This window comes from Channa argus, chromosome 3 (genome assembly GCF_033026475.1).
Source record: "Channa argus isolate prfri chromosome 3, Channa argus male v1.0, whole genome shotgun sequence".
NCBI classification, from domain to species: Eukaryota; Metazoa; Chordata; class Actinopteri; order Anabantiformes; family Channidae; genus Channa; species Channa argus.
The window spans coordinates 15,027,074-15,050,720 of NC_090199.1; the positions used below are offsets into that span (position 1 = coordinate 15,027,074).

General features: G+C 38.5%; 3 protein-coding genes across 8 annotated transcripts in view; all 3 read left to right on the top strand.

Moving 5' to 3' along the window:
- The window catches only part of slit2 (slit homolog 2 (Drosophila)), a 96,991-nt gene that overhangs the window by 38,884 nt on the left and 34,460 nt on the right, over positions 1-23,647 (top strand). The gene's annotated exons all lie outside the window — the stretch shown is intronic.
- Positions 431-7,206, top strand: LOC137124317 (histone-lysine N-methyltransferase set-1-like). Of its 2 annotated transcripts, none has more exons than XM_067499174.1 (7): positions 431-1,563; positions 2,859-2,974; positions 3,395-3,551; positions 3,816-4,008; positions 4,172-4,267; positions 5,277-5,378; positions 6,466-7,206. In XM_067499174.1, exons 1-7 carry the CDS (start codon positions 1,469-1,471, stop codon positions 6,637-6,639), a joined length of 933 nt encoding a protein of 310 aa, XP_067355275.1. In that variant the 5' UTR covers positions 431-1,468; the 3' UTR covers positions 6,640-7,206. The 2 variants fall into 2 exon arrangements, with proteins under 2 accessions (XP_067355275.1, XP_067355276.1); XM_067499175.1 differs by having other exon boundaries at positions 431-901.
- LOC137124319 (uncharacterized) lies at positions 9,100-16,080 on the top strand. The gene is made up of 10 exons (XM_067499177.1): positions 9,100-9,198; positions 9,817-9,918; positions 10,548-10,670; positions 10,821-10,937; positions 11,051-11,173; positions 11,559-13,566; positions 13,793-13,834; positions 14,971-15,033; positions 15,181-15,212; positions 15,911-16,080. Exons 5-10 carry the CDS (start codon positions 11,051-11,053, stop codon positions 15,926-15,928), a joined length of 2,286 nt encoding a protein of 761 aa, XP_067355278.1. The 5' UTR covers positions 9,100-9,198; positions 9,817-9,918; positions 10,548-10,670; positions 10,821-10,937; the 3' UTR covers positions 15,929-16,080.

Consider the following 23,647-nt stretch of genomic DNA (forward strand, 5'->3'; position numbering starts at 1 on the left):
TTTGCTTTCATGTCCCGTCTTTCCATCCCGCTGCTCATAGGAATGCAGAACAGACACACACACACACACACACACACACACACACACACACACACACACACACTTAAACACATATGGTGTTTAGGTAAAATGCAGTGCAAACATGCATGAAGCCTCAATAACCAGTCAAGGAAGTCTACAGATTATGCATGACTTCTCATATTCACTGCTGACGATATAGAAATGGATCTCAGCTTTTGTTTGGAAGTGTTTGCTCTCTTTTTTCATCCCTATTCTTTCATCTTTCACCCCTTTTGCTCTTTGTCTTTCTCCTATCTTTGTCAGATATTGTATTTATTTTGACACAGCCCAATAAACAGAAATTGTTCTTGGGCACAGTCTCTTTGCCAGTAACTGCCACATTTTGGTGCCCGGGTTGCAGTTTGTGTGTGTGTGTGTGTGTGTGTGTGTGTGTGTGTGTGTGCACTTGCAATTCTTACTTGGTGAGGCCCAGTGGCAAGGAGCCCACCAACAGCGTGGGGCCCAAAGCCTTTGTGGGGCCCAAAATGCTGGGCCCCACAAAGATTTCATTCAAAAAGCAGCTCAGGAGCCTCCCCTAATGTTGCTCTTGCTTTTTTTTCATTTGGCCCACAAGGTCAGAAATTTTGGAAAAGTGTGTGTGAAGTGTGTGTAAAATTTATCCTCAGTACTGCCAACTAGTGCTAGGGGCTTGGTATTGCAAAAGATACACACTTTCGGAAGTGTGTAACATTTCAACCAATCAGAGTACAGCCCTGATGATAAGAAGACATTTGATTGGCTACTTCACCGTCACCGTCACCAATTTGGGATACACGCCCATTTCCTCAAACCACAGAATATTGTGCCATTTACCAGTATGAAAACTTCATGAAGGGAGCAGGTAGGTTTCTTTTCTGATTTTTTTTTTACAGTTTTTAACTTTTTTATCCTCTGCAGAGTTGCAAGCAGGGTACAAAGTGAAGTTGTAATATAAATTTATAGTTGCTAAAGTTAGCTACAGCATGTTGGCTGGTAATGTTAGCAACACCATACTACCTTCTAATGTTAGCTATGTTATAGCTTACAGCTTGTAAAGTGATCTATAGCTCGGTAGCTACTGCTGTAATGTTATAGATACGTATCTAGCACATTTTCTCTGAAGGTTAAAATACAATTGATTTTATAAGATAAGATATTCATTTGGATCGTAGCTAGATGAGATTAGTTGCCTTTAAGGCACGTACGTCACACATGTTGTACATCTACATGTCACTAAAATCTTACTTTTAAACTTTCAAAATACATAAAATTACATGTATGACAAATATTGATCCATAAGGAAATAAAAGAATCAATCAATTTGCTTCAAATCATGGGAAGAGGCTTTTTTGTTAAAGGATCAGGTTTAGTTAGAAATACATTGAAAAGAAATACATGCTGAAAAGACCCACACTGTTGCGGGCTTTGAATGCACCATGACTGCAGCTCGGTGAAGACCGCATGCTTCTTGTGGACTAAACAGGACAAAATCACTACGGCAGTAATACAAGACAATAAAGAAATGTAAGTCAACTTATACCTCAAATACTATCAATGCTAACAAAGAGCTGGTAATGAGCGTTTTTAACTCGTTTGTAAAGTGCCATCTCATGCAAGATGCTAGCGTTAGCATTAGCGCTAGCATTAGCGCTAGCATTAGCGCTAGCATTAGCTAAGTAAATGATAACACTGATAAAATTGTTCGGTGTTTCTTCAGGACAATATTCACTTGGACTTTAAGGGGTGGGAACTGTACTGCAAATGGGGGTGGGAGCAAATTTTCCCCTTTTTGAAGTACAAGTGCCTAATATTTATTATGGTAATGTGTAAAAATTAGTAGGATTCAGATTTTGGCCTTGCTCAAGGGGATCATTGAGAAGTAGAGGGGAAGGTGATGGTTTTTAGCTGACTTTTTTCACTTCTTTTTATTCATTATCCACAAATAACCTCATAAGTTTAGCCTGCTGTGTAAAAAAGAAAACTCATGACAAAAAAATATATTTTTACCTTGGTCAACAAATTAAATTTTACCTATTAGAAAATAAATATGACAGCTTTGATAAAGATGGATGTTATGTAATATTTAGAATGCCATTTATATAATGTGTGAATCTGGCATGTCACTTGTGCAAAGGGTAGGTAAATAATAAATATTAGATTCTGTTTGTTTATACTGTCTCCATGTCAGAAATAAGTTATAAATGGCCTAATCAATACATTTTAATAATGATTTATGTGTATAAATGCATACAGTTCTCTCTTCTTGGAGATGAATCCTCCTACCATTAAGCTCCAGGATTTTCATAATATCTTGTAGAAAGCACTAAAGTCCTCCATATATAAAGATGATCCTGTAATGATAACAGTAAAATTAACGCTGGAACATAACCTTTACTTAATTTACATTAAATCCAATTTTTTTGCTGTATTTCATTTATGAAAATAGTTTTATGTTAAATGCTGAAATCCCTGCTTTAATGAAGTAATATGTTTCGCTAGGTGTCCTGAATAAACCTTTTGTAGATCATCTTTGGAACATTGGATTGTTGGGTTCTCTTCTCTAAGCATCACAGTAGTTTTTTCCTATCTCAAGGAATATGGTTAGGAAAGGACAGGTTAGCAAAGAAGGAGAGGGAGTAATTTGTTTGACTATTGTTTGTTTGAATATACCTCGTGTTTTATATTTATGGTCTGCTATTTTGAATATTCCTGGGTTTCTGTTGAGCAATCTACATAGACCATATACCATGAAATATTAAAATACTCAGGTGATTAGTTAATAAGATAACCTGTGTTATGACTTAAAAACTGTTTCACAGAGCCATAATGAGTAAACGGAACTCAAGACTACAGCCTGCTGAGGATGCAAAGTCTTACATTCAATCTTCAAGGGACAAGCCTGGGTTTATAGAAAGATATATTGACACTAACAAAGGTAAGGGATAGCAGGTCTTTTACTTCTTTTCCTTTCGGCTGCTCCCTTTCAGGGGTTGCCACAGCGAATCATGTGCCTCCATCTAACTCTATCCTCTGCATCCTCTTCACTCACACCAACTAACTTCATGTCCTCCCTCAGGGATAGCAGGTCTTTTACTATTACTATTAATTTCATACATATATTAAAGCAAATATTTATGCTACATATTAGAAACAGATATATATTGGCATTTCCAGAGAAGCCATTGTGCTGATACTCAATAGGTCTAGCTGTTGGTTGTAAAGGAAGTAGGCTATACTCTTTCTTGTTATTGTTGCACCACATTTAAGTGACAAGAGGTGGGTCATGCTGTATGTTAAAGGTTAAGACAGCTCATTGTTTCTGTTAATCAAATGTATATCTAAAATAACCTTATAGGAAGAGGAGTGTTCGCTAGCCAGCCCGTCGACCCAGGTGCTTTTGTCTTGGAGTACAGGGGTCAACTTATATCAGTGGAAGAATGCCAGTCAAGACACTACACAGAGATAGAGAGTACATTTCTGTTTGAATTTGAGTGGCAAAATCATCACTGGTGGTAAGATTATAACAAAACATCTTTTGAAGAAATGTAGAAAGTCTTTAAGAGCTGAAAGTTTCGAATAGTTGATGAATTACAAAAAGAAGGAGAAATCTTATTCAAGCTATCACTTCTAAGTATTGATATTTTAAACTAGACTGAGCCAGTCTAGAAGTTTCTGTTATCACACATTATTTATGGTTCTTAAATATGTTTACACTGTGAAGCCTGATTTTTGTAAAATAACTAACATTTGAATGTTTTACCTTTTATACCTTTTAGTATTGATGCATCCAAGGAAGATGGCTCTCTTGGAAGATTAGTAAATGACAATGGCAAATCTCCAAACTGCATCATGAAAAAAATCATAGTAGATGGCAAGCCACATTTGTGCCTCTTTGCAGTTAGGAAAATAGAGATAGGAGAGGAAATTGATTACAACTATGGTGATTCAAAATGGCCATGGCGTAAAAAGGTGAGTTGGTTAAATAGGGCATACTAACTTGCGTGTGAAGTTGTACTGACTAATGTAACAACTTTTATATTTTTCCATTGTTTTGTAAATTTATGTGTGTATCCATGTTCTTTTAAGATTAAGTGATATCCCTAAAAGTTATTATTTTTCATCTGATTTCTAGGTGAAAAACAAGAAGGCCCCTGCTGTGGTAATTGGGACTTCCCCTATACACCATCCTTCCCATAAAGATTCAAAAACAGATGATGCCAGTTCAAAGGTAAAGTAGTAATACAATGATGCAAAAAATACCTGACAGCTGAGCTATCATAGACAAAATCTTCCTAGTCTTTCCCTCATGGGGCCCTCCTGCATCCAGTTAACCTAAGTGACTCATATGCTCATTCGCTTGTGTTTCTAGTCTTCCACTTATGGGGCCCTCAAGTAGTCAGTTAATCTTACACACTCAGAATTTTAAAGTTTCTCCCCTTATGGGGTCCTCCCGTATGGATCTAACTTATAGTTATTTTACATCATTGCCTTAATACCTGCCAAGGTCAAACCTCAAGTTATTATAGTCATAATGCTACAACTCTTTAGGGGCTTCATGTTTTCAGAAGGTATTTTGAATGTTATCCATTGCATCCACTTCTATGCTGTTGTCAGTCATGCAGAAAGGCCATAGCATGTGGTTATTTCTTTATGCTAAATGCTATTTTAGAAATAGCTGACATCTGAGCTATCTTAGACAACTTGTGAATCTGTAAATAACCAATGTCTGGCAGTTCTTGATGTAAACCTGACAAATCTTCCTAGTCTTTCCCTCATGGGGCCCTCCTGCATCCAGTTAACCTAAGTGACTCATATGCTCATTCGCTTGTGTTTCTAGTCTTCCACTTATGGGGCCCTCAAGTAATCTGTGAATCTCACACACTCAGAATTTAATAGTTTCTCCCCTTATGGGGTCCTCCCGTATGGATCTAACTTATAGTTATTTTACATCATTGCCTTAATACCTGCCAAGGTCAAACCTCAAGTTATTATAGTCATAATGCTACACCTCTTTAGGGGCTTCATGTTTTCGGAAGGTATTTTGAATGTTATCCATTGCATCCACTTCTATGCTGTTGTCAGTCATGCAGAAAGGCCATAGCATGTAGTTATTTCTTTATGCTAAATGCTGTTTTAGAAATAGCTGACAGCTAAACAATCTTAGACAACTTGTGAATCTGTAAATAACCAATGTCTGGCAGTTCTTGATGTGCTTTTGATTTTGGTCTGAATACCAGGTGGAAAACAAGCAGACTCCTACTTTGGCAGTTGAGACCGATATATCCCCTATAGATCATCCTACGTGTGAGGATTCAAACAAAGATGATCCCAGCACACAGGTAATAAAGCAATGCACACACTTAGTCACATACTTTCTTTGTTCACCTGTACTTTGTGTAATTCTCATATGAAGATAGGGACTTGTTCACTGCTCTTCCAAAAAAGCTTTTTGATGGATAAGAGTAAACCTGACAAATCTTCCTAGTCTTTCCCTCATGGGGCCCTCCTGCATCCAGTTAACCTAAGTGACTCATATGCTCATTCGCTTGTGTTTCTAGTCTTCCACTTATGGGGCCCTCAAGTAGTCAGTTAATCTTACACACTCAGAATTTTAAAGTTTCTCCCCTTATGGGGTCCTCCCGTATGGATCTAACTTATAGTTATTTTACATCATTGCCTTAATACCTGCCAAGGTCAAACCTCAAGTTATTATAGTTATAATGCTACAACTCTTTAGGGGCTTCATGTTTTCAGAAGGTATTTTGAATGTTATCCATTGCATCCACTTCTATGCTGTTGTCAGTCATGCAGAAAGGCCATAGCATGTGGTTATTTCTTTATGCTAAATGCTATTTTAGAAATAGCTGACATCTGAGCTATCTTAGACAACTTGTGAATCTGTAAATAACCAATGTCTGGCAGTTCTTGATGTAAACCTGACAAATCTTCCTAGTCTTTCCCTCATGGGGCCCTCCTGCATCCAGTTAACCTAAGTGACTCATATGCTCATTCGCTTGTGTTTCTAGTCTTCCACTTATGGGGCCCTCAAGTAATCTGTGAATCTCACACACTCAGAATTTAATAGTTTCTCCCCTTATGGGGTCCTCCCGTATGGATCTAACTTATAGTTATTTTACATCATTGCCTTAATACCTGCCAAGGTCAAACCTCAAGTTATTATAGTCATAATGCTACACCTCTTTAGGGGCTTCATGTTTTCAGAAGGTATTTTGAATGTTATCCATTGCATCCACTTCTATGCTGTTGTCAGTCATGCAGAAAGGCCATAGCATGTGGTTATTTCTTTATGCTAAATGCTGTTTTAGAAATAGCTGACAGCTAAACAATCTTAGACAACTTGTGAATCTGTAAATAACCAATGTCTGGCAGTTCTTGATGTGCTTTTGATTTTGGTCTGAATACCAGGTGGAAAACAAGCAGACTCCTACTTTGGCAGTTGAGACCGATATATCCCCTATAGATCATCCTACGTGTGAGGATTCAAACAAAGATGATCCCAGCACACAGGTAATAAAGCAATGCACACACTTAGTCACATACTTTCTTTGTTCACCTGTACTTTGTGTAATTCTCATATGAAGATAGGGACTTGTTCACTGCTCTTCCAAAAAAGCTTTTTGATGGATAAGAGTAAACCTGACAAATCTTCCTAGTCTTTCCCTCATGGGGCCCTCCTGCATCCAGTTAACCTAAGTGACTCATATGCTCATTCGCTTGTGTTTCTAGTCTTCCACTTATGGGGCCCTCAAGTAGTCAGTTAATCTTACACACTCAGAATTTTAAAGTTTCTCCCCTTATGGGGTCCTCCCGTATGGATCTAACTTATAGTTATTTTACATCATTGCCTTAATACCTGCCAAGGTCAAACCTCAAGTTATTATAGTTATAATGCTACAACTCTTTAGGGGCTTCATGTTTTCAGAAGGTATTTTGAATGTTATCCATTGCATCCACTTCTATGCTGTTGTCAGTCATGCAGAAAGGCCATAGCATGTGGTTATTTCTTTATGCTAAATGCTATTTTAGAAATAGCTGACATCTGAGCTATCTTAGACAACTTGTGAATCTGTAAATAACCAATGTCTGGCAGTTCTTGATGTAAACCTGACAAATCTTCCTAGTCTTTCCCTCATGGGGCCCTCCTGCATCCAGCTAACCTAAGTGACTCATAGGCTCATTCGCTTGTGTTTCTAGTCTTCCACTTATGGGGCCCTCAAGTAATCTGTGAATCTCACACACTCAGAATTTAATAGTTTCTCCCCTTATGGGGTCCTCCCGTATGGATCTAACTTATAGTTATTTTACATCATTGCCTTAATACCTGCCAAGGTCAAACCTCAAGTTATTATAGTCATAATGCTACACCTCTTTAGGGGCTTCATGTTTTCGGAAGGTATTTTGAATGTTATCCATTGCATCCACTTCTATGCTGTTGTCAGTCATGCAGAAAGGCCATAGCATGTAGTTATTTCTTTATGCTAAATGCTGTTTTAGAAATAGCTGACAGCTAAACAATCTTAGACAACTTGTGAATCTGTAAATAACCAATGTCTGGCAGTTCTTGATGTGCTTTTGATTTTGGTCTGAATACCAGGTGGAAAACAAGCAGACTCCTACTTTGGCAGTTGAGACCGATACATCCCCTATAGATCATCCTACGTGTGAGGATTCAAACAAAGATGATCCCAGCACACAGGTAATAAAGCAATGCACACACTTAGTCACATACTTTCTTTGTTCACCTGTACTTTGTGTAATTCTCATATGAAGATAGGGACTTGTTCACTGCTCTTCCAAAAAAGCTTTTTGATGGATAAGAGTAAACCTGACAAATCTTCCTAGTCTTTCCCTCATGGGGCCCTCCTGCATCCAGTTAACCTAAGTGACTCATATGCTCATTCGCTTGTGTTTCTAGTCTTCCACTTATGGGGCCCTCAAGTAGTCAGTTAATCTTACACACTCAGAATTTTAAAGTTTCTCCCCTTATGGGGTCCTCCCGTATGGATCTAACTTATAGTTATTTTACATCATTGCCTTAATACCTGCCAAGGTCAAACCTCAAGTTATTATAGTTATAATGCTACAACTCTTTAGGGGCTTCATGTTTTCAGAAGGTATTTTGAATGTTATCCATTGCATCCACTTCTATGCTGTTGTCAGTCATGCAGAAAGGCCATAGCATGTGGTTATTTCTTTATGCTAAATGCTGTTTTAGAAATAGCTGACAGCTAAACAATCTTAGACAACTTGTGAATCTGTAAATAACCAATGTCTGGCAGTTCTTGATGTGCTTTTGATTTTGGTCTGAATACCAGGTGGAAAACAAGCAGACTCCTACTTTGGCAGTTGAGACCGATATATCCCCTATAGATCATCCTACGTGTGAGGATTCAAACAAAGATGATCCCAGCACACAGGTAATAAAGCAATGCACACACTTAGTCACATACTTTCTTTGTTCACCTGTACTTTGTGTAATTCTCATATGAAGATAGGGACTTGTTCACTGCTCTTCCAAAAAAGCTTTTTGATGGATAAGAGTAAACCTGACAAATCTTCCTAGTCTTTCCCTCATGGGGCCCTCCTGCATCCAGTTAACCTAAGTGACTCATATGCTCATTCGCTTGTGTTTCTAGTCTTCCACTTATGGGGCCCTCAAGTAATCTGTGAATCTCACACACTCAGAATTTAATAGTTTCTCCCCTTATGGGGTCCTCCCGTATGGATCTAACTTATAGTTATTTTACATCATTGCCTTAATACCTGCCAAGGTCAAACCTCAAGTTATTATAGTCATAATGCTACACCTCTTTAGGGGCTTCATGTTTTCAGAAGGTATTTTGAATGTTATCCATTGCATCCACTTCTATGCTGTTGTCAGTCATGCAGAAAGGCCATAGCATGTGGTTATTTCTTTATGCTAAATGCTGTTTTAGAAATAGCTGACAGCTAAACAATCTTAGACAACTTGTGAATCTGTAAATAACCAATGTCTGGCAGTTCTTGATGTGCTTTTGATTTTGGTCTGAATACCAGGTGGAAAACAAGCAGACTCCTACTTTGGCAGTTGAGACTGATACATCCCCTATAGATCATCCTACGAGTGAGGATACAAACAAAGATGATCCCAGAACACAGGTAATAAAGTAATGCACACACTAGTCACATACTTTCTTTGTTCACCTGTACTTTGTGTAATTCTCATATGAAGATAGGGACTTGTTCACTGCTCTTCCAAAACAACTTTTTGATGGAAAAGAGTAAACCTGACAAATCTTCCTAGTCTTTCTCTCATGGGGCCCTCCTGCATCCAGTTAACCTAAGTGACTCATGTGCTCATTCGCTTGTGTTTCTAGTCTTCCACTTATGGGGCCCTCAAGTAGTCAGTTAATCTCACACACTCAGAATTTAATAGTTTCTCCCCTTATGGGGTCCTCCCGTATGGATCTAACTTATAGTTATTTTACATCATTGCCTTAATACCTGCCAGGGTCAAACCTCAAGTTATTATAGTTATAATGCTACACCTCTTTAGGGGCTTCATGTTTTCAGAAGGTATTTTGAATGTTATCCATTGCATCCACTTCTATGCTGTTGTCAGTCATGCAGAAAGGCCATAGCATGTGGTTATTTCTTTATGCTAAGTGCTATTTTAGAAATAGCTGACAGCTGAGCTATCTTAGACAACTTGTGAATCTGTAAATAACCAATGTCTGGCAGTTCTTGATGTGCTTTTGATTTCGGTCTGAATACCAGGTGGAAAACAAGCAGACTCCTACTTTGGCAGTTGAGACTGATACATCCCCTATAGATCATCCTACGTGTGAGGATTCAAACAAAAATGATCCCAGCACACAGGTAATAAAGTAATGCACACACTAGTCACATACCTTCTTTGTTCACCTGTACTTTGTGTAATTCTCATATGAAGATAGGGACTTGTTCACTGCTCTTCCAAAACAGCTTTTGAGTCAGGATTACTGTTTGGGTAACATGAGTGCATGTGGTTGAGGTAAAAGAGTAAATACAATTTTTTTCTAGTTCTTATGCACCCTGTTAATCTGAGAGATGCATTTGGTCATATGCATGAGTTTCTAGTCTTCCCCTCCCAGGATCCTCAAGTTCACTTAATCCAGGTGGAGTCACTAGTCACACTAGCCATTAGTTACAAATCACTTTTGTTGACCTGTACTTTGTGTAATTCTCTTATGAAGAGATGAATTCCAACTCTTTGTAATTTTATTCAATTGGCTCAATAGCAGTTTGTATCAAAATTAAAGTATATATAATGCAACACGTATTTATTTGATGCATTTTTAAAATTATATTTTTAATGTAATTCATGTCAGCCTCTATGTTGTTTTGCGAGACTTGTTGATGCCTGTCCTAAATATAACTAACATGCTAATTTAGATGATTGTTTTTTGTCTATTCTACTTTTTTAAAATATTTTTTTCCTTTCTAATTATTTGTTTTATTACATTTAGGTTTTCACTGTTAATAGTTTTTCCCTAGTGGACTATTCTGAAACTGATGATACAGACGAAGGCTATATAAACGATGGCTCTCATACAGTCATCCAAATTAACAAAATTACAGAAAACATTCTGGTATGTCTTAAATTCCAGTAAAATGTTCATAGTGTCAAGTGTATAGCATGTGTGTAGCATCAAGTGTTAAAATCCTTGTCCTGTGATTGATTTTTATAAAACATTAACAAAAATTGATTGCCATACCTTAACATTACACCCATTTTGCAGGATAGTGTACCAGATCATTCTGATTTTCTCCAAGATTCAAAGAGTGAGACTGTAGTGGATGAAACTGATAATGAGGATAATGCTGTTCCTAAGCTTAGAAGAACAAAAAGCATTCTGGTATGTCTCTGACAAAATATCGTGTCAGTTCTGTTAATACCAACTAAGTGGATAAGGCAATTTCCAAGCATTTCCCCTGTAATGATTTTTATTTAACATAACTGTTTTTGCAGATGAATAGAATACCACATTTTTCTGATGCACTCTATGATTCAAGTGATGACAGCACAGAGTGTCCTTCATCATCACAATCTAAAAAGGCTTTCCAAAGGCCAAGAAGAAGGTGTTGCCATCCTGTAAGTCTATTTTATTTTTTATCTTACCCTTTAATGCTATTAGTTAGTGGGCAGTGCAATTCAAACTCAGAATTATAATATTGTGCCTTTGTGAATATGTTTGCATAATTTAAACACTTGCACTTTTACCGGAGAAGTCATTTTTTAAACTACGCCTGCGCAGTTTTATGCTGTAGATTCAAATAGTTTGCAATTTTTTTTGTCCCAATAGTTTAACATATCTCAAATTTGTGAATTTACTTTGAATGAAAGTAATTTCACTTAATGCCCCTATAGAGAGTATACTATTCTAACAGGCAGTTGACAAAAGTGTAGCCAAGTTGTCACACTAACACAATAATTTGTAGGGAAAGATATTAACAACATTTTTTTTTTTCTTTAAAAGATTGAAGATAGTCTTATACAATCAGATGAAGCAAGTGGAGAAAGCGAAGAGGAGTATATTCCAAATCCCAGGGAAGAAAGCACAGACAGTGATGGTAGCTTGGAATTATCCCTTGAAAAAAAGAGAGAGAACAACATTGGATCTACTAGTCAGAGAAGAAGCAAGTCTTCTAGTCAGACCCAGTCTGAGTCTAGTCAGAGCAGAAACATAGTTGTTGCAAGTTGTGATTCCACACAAAGATTTCCTGAAGGCACAGCTGATGCAAATGAGGATGAAACTGCACTCCTTGAAGAGCCATCTGTTTTTGTTAATCCAGTTTTGAAAAAGGAGGATGGGTCAAGGAGATATAATAAAAAACATCAGTGCTTGTACTGTGGACAAGTAGTTCAGAAAATGTCAAGACATTTGATGCGTAAACACAAAAATATGATTGATGTTGCCAAAGCTTTTAGTTTGCCAAAGAACTCAAAAGAAAGGCGACTGCAATTAGATTATATCCGAAATAAGGGGAACTTTGAGCACAACACTGAAGTTTTGGAGAGCCACAAAGGCAAACTCATCCCATGGAAACAACCAAAGAAAAGAAAAGAAGGACAGGAATATACACATTGTGTGTACTGCTATGGATTGTTCACAAAAACAGTGATGTGGCGACATTTCAAGGTCTGCAGGTTCAAGCCTCAGGGGAAGCCATCTAAACCAGGAAAAACAAGAGTCCAGGCATTGTGTGCTTTTGCTGAACCTGTTCCACCTGGATTAAGTGAAGCATACTGGAAGTTCTTAAGTGATATGAATCAAGACAAGATTGCAGTAGCAGTTAAAGAAGACAACTGCATTCTACAGTATGGTTACAGGCTGTTTATGAAGAATGAGAAGGTAATCAGCCAACATCAGTACATTCGACAAAAGCTGAGAGAGCTTGGTAGACTGCTATTGGAAGCAAAAAAGATTGCACTTGTGAAGACTATCAAAGATCTCATAAAACCTGAAAAGTACAATCATGTTGTCACTGCTGCAAGATGCCTGGCTGGATTTAGTGATGAAACTGGCAGATATCAACGTCCATCTCTTGCTCGCAAAGTGGGACACAGCTTGCATTCTTTGGCCATGTTTCTCAAGTCTGAAGGATTAAAGAACAAAGATAAACAAACTGTCAAGGATGCTGAGGATTTTGCACAGCTATACCAAGAGAGTTGGAAATTTGACATTGCAAGCCAAGCACTAACCCAGCTTGACCAGACCAAGTGGAATTCTCCTCAACTTCTACCATTCACACAGGATGTCCAGAATCTTCATTGCTACTTGTCTGGAAAACAGCGGAAACAATTGAATGCCCTGAAAGAAGAGCCTTCACCCTCAAACTGGAAAGACCTTGCTAGAGTGACACTGGCACAAGTTATTCTCTTTAACCGCCGGAGAGCAGGAGAGGTATCCAGAATGCCTTTGTCAGTGTACTTATCAAGAGACACATCAGAAACACATGAAGATGTTAACTTGGCCCTTACAGCACTCGAGCAGAAGCTTTGCAAACATTTTATTCGGATAACCATAGTAGGAAAGAGAGGAAGGAAAGTTCCTGTTCTCCTCACTCCAGACATGAGAGAATCACTTGATACTCTGACTGAAAAGCGAGAAGAATGTGGAGTGTTTAATGAAAATGGATACTTGTTTGCATTACCACAATCTGTCCATTACCTCAGGGGTTCAGACTGCATTAGACAATTTGTGAATGAATGTGATGACATAAAAACTCCCAAAGCACTAACCTCAACAAAACTCAGGAAACACATTGCTACCCTATCCACCGTTCTCAATCTCAAGACTACAGAACTTGACCAGTTGGCAGATTTTCTTGGGCATAACATTGAAGTACACAGAAAGCACTACCGTCTTCCAGAGGGCACCCTACAGCTAGCAAAAATAAGTAAAGTTCTCCTGGCAATGGAACAGGGACGGCTAGGAGAGTACAAAGGGAAGAGTCTGGATGAAATTCACCTTGATGTGAATGGTATTAAGACTTATTATATGTCAATGTAAAAAAAAGAAACATTTAAAAAGGACAATTTCTGTCTAATCCTACTTTTAAATGTTTCACTTTAACTAATTGACTTATGAAAAGGGCGAGTTTTGTAGATTAACTTTATCTACAGTCAGCAATTTATGCAGTACTTTATTACACTCTTGATCACATCAGTTTTCAGCTTTCCAATTCATTTTATCAATTAACATTTTAGAAACTGTTGACATGGAGGAGTGTTCACAAGAGGACATAGAAGGTATGTATGTTGTTTTATCTTAAGTGGTTGGAATGAATGATTTCTCAATGGATATGAATACTTTTGACTAGTGCATGTGGATTTTGTTTGGACGATTAAATGCTGGCAGGTTTCTGTAGCTATTGACCACATTTAGGAATAATTTTGCTATTTTTTTAAAGCCAGCATCTATTTTCTATAATGTAAAATAGTACATATGAGAATTCTTTTGTTTGGGGTGTCCTTATCAAGTTTTTAATCATGGGAAACTGTCAGTGGGAATTAATATTAAGGCACCGCTGTTTTCCACTCAATAGAAAAAAGCTGTAAACTCCCTGTAGGGGTGCAGTTCTAGTGAAGTCAAAAAGCTTTTCACACATATTCCAAAGTTCAAAAGAATTCTTACAACTTACAACTATAAAGTAGTGTGGATCCAAGCCTGTTTTAATTATTTATTTTTGCCCATATATCAAGTTGCATTTTCTGTGTAGTCCAACTGAGCTTCTCTAGGTGTGGGATATGGAAATCCAACCTGTTGAGAAAATTAAGCTAAAAAATATAAACTTATAGTATCATTAGTAATTAACAAAATAAAGTAATTTCTATGTTAATCTCAGCAGCAGTGCTTATATATTTGTTATGCTGTAACTGTCGTCATAGTTTTGTTATATATAGATTACATTAAATCACATTTGTTTAGCTTTTATCAAATGAAGAGTGAGCGGTTAGTTGGTATGTAGTACTGTTTGTGTGCTCAATATTTTGGTGTTTAAGCTGTGGACCTGCTGCTTGAAGGATTTGACCACAAAATTATTCTCCCACCCCAATTAGCAAACAACTGCACCAAAATTAAAGAGGAACAATGAGTAATTTCACATTATCTTTCAAACTTATACAATATAGGAGTGGTCTGGGCATGTGCAAATCTCACCCCTTCATGCAGAACCAGACTTTTTAACCCTTGTAGGTTGCTAACATGTAAATTTGATTTAGCACAGCACACAAAACCATGGCAAAATGGAGAAATAGAAATTGTCAATCCCATATGATCAGTTATGCATGATAGCTCCAGTCAGCTTTACTAATAGCTACTTCATATGTTAGTTCTAAATAACTGTCTTAAGTACTTGTAGTAATTTTTTTTTTACTGTACCCAGATTACGGTATTCCAGAAGAACAGGGGACCAAACATGTGGACAGTGTGGCATCCCATCAAGAAGGTACCATCATGGAGTTAGCTCATCATTAAGAGACACACTTGCCATATTAAATTATATTAATTTATACTAGCTATTCTTTTGAGCAATGTAAATCTATTGATTGATCTATTAATCTTGCATATCTAACTCTTTATTTTCTGTACACAGATACCAGTATGGCACTGGTTTCAGAGAATGAGGTCAGTGTGACATCCCTACAAGAATGTACCTCCTCATCAAGTGGCCAAAACCAGAGGAAGTTGGCTAAAAGGAGAGGTCAGCTTAGAATAGTGGTTCCTTCTTGGACCAGCAGGCCCTTTCGATTTCCAAGTTTCTTACCAGCACTTCCAGTTAGTACACAAGCAGATATTACTAGACTAGGACATCACCATCACAAAACGTTTAAAGTGCACTGCTCAAAAAATGCAGGTCATTGAAGGGCATCCGTGGGCATCACCCACTTCAGTGACGTAGTATATTTTGGTCTTGTTTATAACCAATGTGGAGTTGGGCATTAAGTGAAGTATATGAACTTTAAATCTCTAGGTAACAATTGCATTAACTATGGAAGGCTTTGAAGGGTGCACAATCAGTTTACTCGTGGAGTGAAGAATGGATATGTGCGAGATGGGGGATGGAGAGGAAGATGATACACATCATACATGGTTTCTGTGTGTAGGGGGTATAATGTCCCCATTTGGAGGTCTGTAAGTATACAGCAGTTTGGGTTTAACATAGTCTTTCCCAAAACTGAATGACTGTGGAGGAGTCCTTTATGGCCTTTGAACCAATTCAGTACTGCAGTGAATATGTGATTAATCTAGTTGTGTTTCCTTTCAGGTTAAGATTTGAAGTTTTTAAATCTAAAATATAATATGATCTTCTTATGCACATTTAGGTAATCAAACTGCAGTGAAAAGAAGCTGGACACCAGAGGAATGTGCTGCAGTAGAAAAGCATTTACGAAAATGTATAGTGATGAAACAAGTTCCAGGTAAGGTGGACTGTGAACGTTGCATTGCTGCAGAACCTCAAGCTCTGGGAAACCGAGACTGGAAAGCAGTTAAATACTTCATAAAAAATCGAATTACTACCATGAGAAGAAAGGTACAGTAGAAGAGCTTTAATGAACGGGTAGAAACACAAGGCTGGTCCTTTGTTCTATACTTTCTGTTGATGCCTGTTTGAAGGTAATCATGTTTTTCTCAGTTCCTTCACCATGCCCTCTTTGGTGTCTGTTCAGCTATGACATTTTATCACAAAATTCTTCCCACTACCCTACAGATCTCAAATATTTTTCATTTATGAAGCAAGAACACACTACACACACATACAGAATTTTAGTTCAAGAGTATGGCTATGTTATTGGTTTACAGTTGGTGTCCTCTGTTCTGCAGTCTCTTTTGTTTTTTCTCATTATGCAAAAGCAGAAGTTTACATTCCCTTATTTTGAAATGGTAAAAATGGTAATAAAGTGATTAACATTTGATTTGTATAAGCCAATTTTTGCTCTTTCAAAATAAGTTGGATGCAAGTTTTTGCATCCAGCTATGTTAATATGTGCTCCATAAGCTCAAATCCTTGAGTTTTTTTTTTTTTTTTTCTGAAATGTTTTGTGTAAAACAGCAAACTGCAGAAATAAAAGGGAAAATCCCTATACCGCGTGGTTTGGTAATTGAGAAGAGATTCAAGTTTGAGTATTCTAATATCGTCGTCTTCATAATGCTCTTATCTTTCATTAACTTGAAGTGGCAAAATGTGAAATGTTTGGTGTAAAGGAATAACAGATGTGGAATAGAGAGAATGTAAAGTAGAATATAAATCCCTGATACTGCCCTGCATTTTCTTTAAAAACAAGGTAAAGGAAAAATAACAGAACTAATTTCTCCAGATGAAGATTTTGTTCCCTGCTAAGACACGTAAACTGGAAATATGCATGTGTGTGTGAAGGTGGATCTCATAAATACTGACCGTTAGAAAGAGACCCCACAAGCAACAAAAAAACGGGCATGAAAAATTAAGTTTTATATTCTGTGATTTAAAAGTGAAATTTTTAATTCTAATTTTTTTTTAGATTTGTGTGATTTTTTATAGCGGTGTAGAACCACTGGATAGGGTGGACCCTACCAGTGGGTAAAAAACTAGCGGGCCCCGCAAGGGAGGTAAACAAGTATGTGTGTAGGTGTGTGTGTGTGTGTGTGTGTGTGTGTGTGTGTGTGTGTGTGTGTGTGTGTGTGTGTGTGTAGAGCGACAGTGGACAGATGGTGCAGGACAGCTGGTCCAGAGTGACAAGTGTGTGTGACCCGAGCCTCTACGGTGGTGAAAGAAAGAAAGACAACATTGACGAAGAGAAACTATTTGAAGAGGAATATTTCAGCTAGCCTGTGATTGCCAGGAGCTGGCAAACATAGGGGTGGGGGAGGTAAGGTGGGGGGCAGACATCTTGAATAGATTTGGAGCAAGACAGAGAGGAGGAGGTGGGGCAGTGATAAAAGAAACGCAGAAACTATGCCTTTCTGCCAATTTGTTCTTTTTTTAATCTGAATAGTGCTTGGATTTCTTTCTGATGGCCACAAATGTTGTTCTTCCATCTTTTTGTCCTCCCCTCTGGCCCCCTTGCCTCCTCCTTCCTCTCCTCTTTTCCTCCTCCTCCTGCTCTCTCTCGCCAGTCGAGTCTAACAGCATTGTGCAGGTGTTGGGTCAGATACTGTAAACTGTCGCAGCCTCATCGTCCTCACAAAGCCAAGCAGCTGACTGATGAATCTCTCATTTCCCTAAACAGCCCAAAGTAGACGATTGACAAGAGGTTCATTCTCACACTGAGTTCAAGTGAGAGGCATAAGGGGAGCAAGCGCATTTTGTCTCTAACATACACACAACACATACAGAGATTTGAGTTTGACACATACTCTGATAGTGCCTGAAGGGAGTAATCTGATCTGCCTCTGCTGTTATGAAATCAAAACCATAAAGAAAGAAACCGAATGAAAACTCTAAAATTGTTCACTAGACTAAGGATGAAAACCTAATATAAGAGACATTTTATCTAATGACTATTTATCTAATGACAGATTTTAATAACAAACAAATTACATTGTACGGTATTACACTGTAATTTCTATTGTTTTTTTGTTGCAGGTCTCTGTTGCATGTCTCCTCTCCAAAACACAGAGCAAACAACAAAAGGAAATTTAGTTGTCTCAAAAACAAAAATGATGGGAATGATTGATTGGAAGATGCTATCATGTGGCATGATGACTGTGGATTTATTGTTTAGTCATTCGACAAATAATTAATCTGCAACTATTTAAATAAACAATCAGGTTAATTTAAAATTGTTTTTCCTAAATTGTTTTCTTAAGTCACATTTCTTCCATCTTATTGTGAGTTGCTATAAACTGCATGATTGTATGAACTTGTCCATAAGGTGCTATACAAATGTTAATTGATTTACTTACTGATAATAATTCACTGAAGTGTTTTTTTATATATATTTTAGTTTTCACATTGTTAGTAAGACAAAGAAAATATATACGCTTAGCTCTGTAGATTTTCATAACCTTTTTTACTTTTTGCAGCTTGATTTAGCACAGATGTTTTTCCAGATTTGACTTTGTGGCCTCTCAGTGCATATTGGTACCATCAGACAATGCAGAAATGTTTAAAATGGAATGGGTTCCTGCATCAACCTGGGGAAGTTAGCATCACACTTTAAAAAACTGGTTTAGGACATAAGCATGCTAACAGTGAAACAGGATGAACCTGATGTGTGCATGCATGTATGCGTGCTTATGTGTATATGTGTGTGTGTGTGCATGCCCGAAGAGGCCTCACCAGCATGTCACTCCAAGCTGCTGGGTAAACACAGGGAAGGAAAGACAAAACTGCACACAGAGCTGGATGAGATGTGTGTCTGTGTGTCAAAGAGGGAAAGTGTGTGTGTGTGTTTGTGAGAGTGTGTGTGTGATAGTCTCTGCCCATCTGTCATGGTTTGTAAACTGTGAATAATGACACCAGAGTGAGTAAGTCATCGCCACTGCAGTCTTCTGCCACACACACACACACACACACACACACACACACACACACACACACACACACACACACACACACACACACACACATTATGCCTCTTTCCACTGATATGCTACATAACCCCTCATTCCTCATGTACAAACACAGTCTTTCCTTGACCACAAACTGTCTTTTCCGAAGCTCAACTGTCAATCACACCGTAATTATTCCTAGCAGGGAAAAAGAAAAACAAGTTCTATATTTCATAGATGTTAAATTGTTTATGAGCTGTAGTTGTTTATTTCAACGTTGTCTATGGTTGTTTGTTCGCAGTATTGAGCTGCATGAAACAGCAGATGAGTTGTTAGCTGATAACGGCATGAATCAGACCAATAAAATGCAGAGACATCATGGGGCCTTACATGCTTGCACTCACTGTCTTTCTGCTCTTTCTTCTAACTTAAATGTTTTACTTTTAATCCAATTGTTCTGGTCATCCTGCTGGATGACAGATTAATATACAGAATGAATGACTGATGGATGAAAAGAGCGACGCAGTGATTGAGCGTTCAGTGGAATGGCACAGCAATTGATGGATGAAGCAAATTGTGGGGGAGAAAAATAGATGAAAAAGTGACGTCTGAAAATAACAAAGGATCATTGCGCGCCAGATTGATACATTATCCACTAGTGGGAGGTTTGTTGTTTTTTTTTTGTAAGACGTTGGGGTTTGTAAATGGAAAAGAGACAGACAAGAAGGGAGGAGGCTGCTCCACTTATTGGGTCATGGAGTTTGTGGCAGATCAGGTCAAAGACGTGGGTGAAAAACGTTCTGACCTGGCAAGAAATATGCAGACTGAGGCACACACACACACACACACACACACACACACACACACACACACACGCACACACACACACAAACACACACCAATAGGGGCAGACATGCATCCATGTGCTGTCACTCTTTATTTATCTATTCTTTTTATTATTGTATGGCGATGTAAGATGCAAACAGGAAAAGGATATGATGTCACTGACCAAGAGCTTGCGGTCCCTAAGTGGTCTGGCAACATCGGTCTAGCGGTGGTCATTTTAGCTGTGGTGTGTGTGTCTCTGTCTACATCTTATGTGTGTTTTGGACACTCTTCCAGGCAGAGACTGCAATAAAGTTGGTCATAGTGCTGAGCTGGTTTTAAAATTCACACATGCAGAAAGAACACTCAGACACACGCACACACTGTCTATCTGTCATAGGTAGTGTGTAAGTGTTAGTGCTGGGGTTATTGACTTGTAGAGACAGAGACAGCAGCGTGCACTGAGTGAACATACTGCTATCGGAATACGATTAATACTGTTTGCCTGATGGATTAGACTCATTATATAGGGAGCATGGCAAAGGAGAGCGATGGAGGGTGGAGAGGCTGTGGAAGAGCATAGAGGGAGAGAGAAAAGAGGGTAGGGCAGACAAAAAGGAAAATTGAAAAAAAATCACAGACGGAGGCGTGAGGGAGAGAAATATTGGGAAAGAAGGAGAATGTAAGAAGTACATGTATGGACTGAAAGGAAAACGCTGAGGGGACAAAGAGATCTAAGATGAGACCCAAGCAACTGCTGATTGATTTGAAGTTACATAGTTCATCTGTGCTTAAAATATCAAAAGAAGATGAGAAAAGGTTAATCTCTGGAAATCAATAATACTTGAAATGGAAAATGTTAAATTCCAAAGGGACCAACAGAGGATACAGCAACATAATTCAAAATTCAAAAGACAAATCAGTAAAGAAACGTTTATGTCCATGTTGTTTTGTAAAGATTGACTGTCTAATGATACATTTTGATGCACAACTAATTTCTGCCAAGGCTGTCAATTTTAAATGTGATGCTTCTTTCATTACCATACACATCAGAACTATATTTATTTAGATAATAAATATATGATATGATGAAGAGGGAATATGATGTTTGCTTTCGCACAGCAGAGAGTATAAGATAACAATTTTCTGGTCATAAGATTTCAGAAACAAATATTATTTAGGAAATGAAAAATAAAAAGCATTGAAGAAATTTGTTTTTAAAGGTCTTTTGAATTTCACTGGCCCCATCATGTACTGTCAGTTTCATAAGCTTTTGGATACATTTTTATGTACATTGCCTACAAACACAGTTAATCTTATTCACTTAATGATTAGTCTCTTCAACAGTATGCTGTGTATTGTTGTTATTGAAATTTCTGCAGAGAAGAATGTGTTAGTGTTTTCTAGCATGTAAGAAGGAGGTGCACAGGTGCACATTATGACAGAGCATTTCTGGGGAGGCAGCTTCACATCTAAATATCATCATCAGATGCTTAGAGGGAAACCATGTCCCCCTTACTAAGTGCTTCTCAGCTCTCCTGATATGTAATTACTGTATTACTGCAAGCCACGGTATATTTCTCTTGAATGTGTGTATGTGTGTGCGCAGCAGATGTATTCCTCACTTGTCTATAATTACACTTGTAAACATTTCGAATGATGTCATGGTCTCAGACCGCTGACTGATGTGTTCCTGGGCTGGGAAGCAACGTAATCAGTCTGGTTTTACACATGTACACACAGACGCACGCACACACACACACACACACACACACACATACACACACACACACACCAGCATACATGGTCTTTATTGTTGTAGCTTTGTTATTTTACCAGTTAATCTTTCAATAAACCTGATAAGAAATGTCTGTTGAGTATGTTGTCTCCTCAGCAACAAGATGCTTGTGTCACAAGTTTGGCAAGCAGCTTACAGCTGGCTTTGTTAGGAGCTCACAGCAAAACGACTGGTAGCTGAATGGAAAGAGCAAGGGCTATTTATGTGGGAAATCAGTAGGCAGAATGTAGCATTTCTACTAAGCAATCGTCCTGGCTATCCATTCTGTATTCAGAAAGAAGGAAATGTTACAAAAGAAGAGTCACAAGTAAACTAACACAGCCATCACCACAGGACCCTTTGTAAAGTGAGCACCCTGTAACACTACAAACTCATGAAGGCAACACACAGACACACACACTTTCTCTGGAGGATTTCCAACCTGGTCGCCAGACACACTCGCGCCTACACAGGGGACATCCTCTCTGTCAAGTCAAAATGTCCCCTATGTGTCCACCCTGGCCCGGTAACCATAGCAACCCTCTTACCTGGCATTTAAAGTATGTGTGTGAGGCGTGATGGTGAATAAGGGAAACAGACAATGAGATAGGATGAGAGGGAGATGGAGGACAACTCCAGATCTGTCATTCATGAGCAAAGTCAATATTAGTTTAGAAGGAAAAAGAGGAAACTATATGTGTTTAGGAGGGTGTATGTGTGTGTGTGTGGGTGGGTGTGCATATGTGTGTGTGTGTGTGTGTGTGTGTGTGTGTGTGTGTGGATCCTCTGGTTAATTCAGAGAGCAAAGCCATGAAGTGGACCCCCAAAGATCACACTTCTGTGTGCAATTAGGAGGAGAAAGACCCTGAAGAAAAAAGAAGAGATGAGGGGGAGAAGGAAAGCGAGGGGAGGGAGGAGGCTTCCTGAAGACAATGCAAAGGATTACTGAACACACTGGGCCAGGACTGGCACCTGTGAATGTGAAGGAATGTGTGTAAGGTTTGTGTGTGTGTGTCTAGTTTGTATGTAATGGTGAATCGTAAAGTCTATCCAGGAAATCTTGCAATTTTGAAATAGAGCGTGCACAACATGATAAGAAATGTTTCTTATTTGCTACTTGAAGAGACTGAGTTATTATGCAAAATCAAAATCACACACACACACACACACACACACACGCACATTATAAAACCAGTCTTATCTTGGTCTTTCATACTGTCCTATCTTCCCCTCTACCAAAACCAAAGCATCCCCCCATATCTGTATTGACATTACTTCTATCTCTTTTTCACATTGCTTTTTACTTTTTGACTCCTTCCATCTCCTTCTTTGCCCATTCATACATTCTCATACTTAATAGGATTAAGGTCTCCAAAAGGGATTTGAACAAGATGATTAGTTCACTGCTCTGCCAATTCCGACCCATGTCCTGAACCATACACAAATACAAACACACAGACACACCACACACAGTCTCTCACACACACACAGTTGTATATAGATCCCCGGGAACCCCAGTTTGCTGGATCTGGGAGGAATCTTGTGGCCCTGGTTCTTGTACAAAAAATGTTCAGAAACTGTATAACAGTAGGTGAGAAGGTGTGTGTGTGTGTGTGTGTGTGTGTGTGTGTGTGTGTGTGTGTGTGTGTGTGTGTGTCCAGTGTGAAACCGAAAGAGCAGGGAAGAGGGAGGGTGGAGGATGAGGGGGTGCATGTGTGAGAATTGAGTGCTGCTTTCATGCCCAGGTCTTCTTAGACACGCAGGACGTCAAAAGCCCCTCTCACTCTGAAAAGACCCTTTAGAAAACCAGCACTAAGCTTTTAACACTGGAGACCTGACTCTGCCATCCACACAAATGCACAAACACACACACCACGCACATATCCTAGGCCACCAGAGGTGAGAAAAACAGACAGATGAGGACGGTCAGAAGACAGACAGAATACTTCCACAGTGAGTGTGTTTACATGGACTTAAGTAACTAGGT

What these genes read in the sequence shown, in the direction of transcription:
- LOC137124317 (XM_067499174.1), top strand. Translation starts at nt 1,469, where the DNA reads ATGCACCATGACTGCAGCTCGGTGAAGACCGCATGCTTCTTGTGGACT. An exon ending in ATACAAGACAATAAAGAAAT is followed by an intron (nt 1,564 to 2,858) that starts GTAAGTCAACTT and finishes ACTGTTTCACAG; the next exon opens with AGCCATAATGAGTAAACGGA. An exon ending in CAGATGATGCCAGTTCAAAG is followed by an intron (nt 4,268 to 5,276) that starts GTAAAGTAGTAA and finishes TCTGAATACCAG; the next exon opens with GTGGAAAACAAGCAGACTCC.
- LOC137124319 (XM_067499177.1), top strand. Translation starts at nt 11,051, where the DNA reads ATGAATAGAATACCACATTTTTCTGATGCACTCTATGATTCAAGTGAT. An exon ending in GAAGAAGGTGTTGCCATCCT is followed by an intron (nt 11,174 to 11,558) that starts GTAAGTCTATTT and finishes TTTCTTTAAAAG; the next exon opens with ATTGAAGATAGTCTTATACA. An exon ending in TGTGGCATCCCATCAAGAAG is followed by an intron (nt 15,034 to 15,180) that starts GTACCATCATGG and finishes TTCTGTACACAG; the next exon opens with ATACCAGTATGGCACTGGTT.